Raw genomic sequence first — 2965 nt, 5'->3', positions numbered from 1 at the left:
GCGATCTCGGTTCACTGCAACCTTCATCTCCTGGGTTCAAGCAATTCTACCTCAGCCTCCTGAGTAGCTGGGATTTACTGGAGCCTGCCACCACACCTAGCTAATTTTTGCATTTTTAGTGGAGATAGGGTTTCACCATGTTAGCCAGGCTGGTATTGAACACCTGACCTCAGGTGATCTACCTGCCTTGGCTTCCCAAAGTGCTAGGATTACAGGCGTGAGCTACCTTGCCTTGCCCTGACCATGGCTTTCTAATCTACCATTTCTTTGCTGTTTTTCAGTCAAATGTGTTTTAATCCTCTCATAATTAAACAATTTTTAGTATTGAAACATACAATTTTCAAGAACTACTTTGTACAGATAATAATTTATACCATTTGTTTATCAAGTACAACAATGTGCCATTTATTTTACCCACTGTAGTACATAGATTATTTTAATTTATCCTCAAAGCAACTCCATGAGGTAACTATTATTTCTTTCTATTTTTTTTTTTGTTAATTGAAACAGAGTCTCGCACTGTCACCCATCTGGAGTGGCACGATCTCGGCTCACTGCAATCTCCGCCTCCTGGGTTCAAGCATTTCTTCTGCCTCAGCCTCCCAAGTAGCTGGGACTACAGGCGTGTGCCACCACACACAGCTAATTTTTTTGTATTTTTAGTAGAACAGGGTTTCACCATGTTGGCCCAGATGGTCTTAATCTCCTGACCTCGCGATCCACACGCCTCAGCTTTCCAAAGTGCTGGGATTACAGGCGTAAGCCATTGCGTCCAGCCTATTTATTTCTTTTTTGAGATGGAGTCTCGGTCGCCCAACTGGAATGCAGTGGTGCAATCTCGGCTCACTGCAACCTCCACCTCCCGGTTTCAAGCAATTCTCCTGCCTCAGCCTCCCAAGTAGCTGGGATTACAGGCCCACCCTACCATGTCCAGCTAATTTTTGTATTTTTAGTAGAGATGGGATTTCCCTATGTTGGCCAGGCTGGTCTCGAACTCCTGACCTCAAATGATCTGCCAACCTCGGCCTCCCAAAGTGCTGGGATTACATGAGGGAGGCACCGTGCCTGGCCAAAGTAACTATTATAATGCTCATTTGACAAATAAGGAAATTGAAGCATGGAAAACTTAATTAACTTAACCAAATTGACATAGTTTGCGAATGATGAAACCAAGATTTGGCTTATTCTATCTGACTTGAAGGCCAACTTTGTGTACTTCTGCCTGTTTATGCAAATGAATCACATTTGGTTTATCAATGAATGGAAGATGTGTATATACAATGGAATAGTATTCAACCTTAAAAGAGAAGGAAATTCTGTTATTTGTGACAGCATGGATGAACCTGAAGGACATTACTCTAAGTGAAATAAGCCAGATACAGAAATAAAAATACTGCATGGTCTCATTTATATGTAGCATCTAAAAAAGGTCAAAATCGGCCGTGCGCAGTGGCTCACGCCTATAATCCCAGCACTTTGGGAGACTGAGGCGGGTGGATCACGAGGTCGAGAGATCGAGACCATCCTGGTCAACATGGTAAAACGCCGTCTTTACTCAAAATACAAAAAAATTAGCTGGTCATGGTGGCGCACGCCTGTAGTCCCAGCTACTCTGGAGGCTGAGGCAGGAGAATTGCTTGAACCCAGGAGGAGGAGGTTGCAGTGGGCCAGGATCACACCATTGCACTCTAGCCTGGGTAACAAGAGTGAAACTCCGTCTCAAAAAAAAAAAGGTCGAAATCATAGAAGCAGAAAATAGAATGGTGCTTGCCAGGGATGGAGTTGGGGATGAGGAGATGTTGGCCAAAGGGTACAAAGTTTCAGTTATTTAAGAGGAGTAAATTCTAGAGATCTCAAGTACAGGATGGGGACAATAGTTAACAATACTGTAGTGTATACTTGGAATGTGTTAGGAGAGATCTTAAGTGTTCTCACCACACACAAAGGTAACAATGTGAAGAGACGGACATGTTAATTAGCTTGACTATAATAACAGTTCACTATGTATATGTATATCAAAACATCACACCTTAAATTTATATAATTTCAATTATTTTTTTTTTAATAAATTGAAGATGATAGTTATATTCGGTGCTTTTAGATTACTGTGAATCACCCCTATGGCTTAGCCTTTTTTAGAGATTCTGATTTTGAGTATTTTGTTATTTCTTTTTAGATCAAAGAGAGTGCATCACAGACAAGGGATGTTCTCAAACAGCATTTTAATGATTTAAAGGGAACCCTTGGGAAGCTCCTGGATGAGCGATTGGTGACCCTTTTGCAAGAGGTGGACACCATTGAACAGGAGACCATTAAACCACTAGATGACTGCCAGAAGCTCATAGAACATGGAGTCAGCACTGCAGAGGACTTAGTCCGAGAAGGTGGGAGACCAGGGAGCCTGTTGTATTAGTTCATTTTTACACTGCTGCTAAAGACATACCTAAGACTGGGCAATTTACAAAAGAAAGAAGTTTAATGGACTTACAGTTCCACATGGCTGGGGAGGCCTCACAATCATGGCAGAAGGTGAAGGCACGTCTTACCTGGTGGCAGGAAAGAGAAGAGAATAAGAGCCTAGCAAAAGGGGTTTCCCCTTAAAATGCCATTAGATTTTATGAGACTTATTCACTACTGAGAGCAGTATGGGAGAAACCGCCCCATGATTCAGTTATCTCCCACTGAGTCCCTCCCACAACACATGGGAATTATGGGAGTACAATTTGAGATGTGATTTGGGTGGGAACACAGAGCCAAACCATATCACATGTTAAAGATGGTTTGTTCAGATTGATACTTTGCTGATTTCTCAAGATAGCAGGCTTCTTGCCAGCTGTGGGGTTTTTAGAATGTTCTTACCTAGAGACAGTTTGTAATATAGGATGACAGATATACCATTAGGTATCCCCATGGCAAGTGCAATTGAAGTGTTATAAAACAATAAAGAACAAATGATATGGAGCAC

At 42.0% G+C, this 2965-nt stretch overlaps 1 protein-coding gene across 1 annotated transcript in view; it reads left to right on the top strand.

Moving 5' to 3' along the window:
• CRLF3 (cytokine receptor like factor 3) overlaps positions 1-2965 on the top strand; it is a 52764-nt gene that overhangs the window by 22812 nt on the left and 26987 nt on the right. The window contains exon 2 of the mRNA XM_017542016.1: positions 2177-2384. Within this exon, the coding sequence (XP_017397505.1) occupies positions 2177-2384 (208 nt within the window). The remainder of the gene's footprint in view (positions 1-2176; positions 2385-2965) is intronic.

The sequence above is a fragment of the Cebus imitator genome, unplaced genomic scaffold (assembly GCF_001604975.1).
Source record: "Cebus imitator isolate Cc_AM_T3 unplaced genomic scaffold, Cebus_imitator-1.0 Scaffold140, whole genome shotgun sequence".
Lineage (NCBI taxonomy): Eukaryota > Metazoa > Chordata > Mammalia > Primates > Cebidae > Cebus > Cebus imitator.
This window is presented reverse-complemented; position numbering and strand designations above follow the sequence as displayed.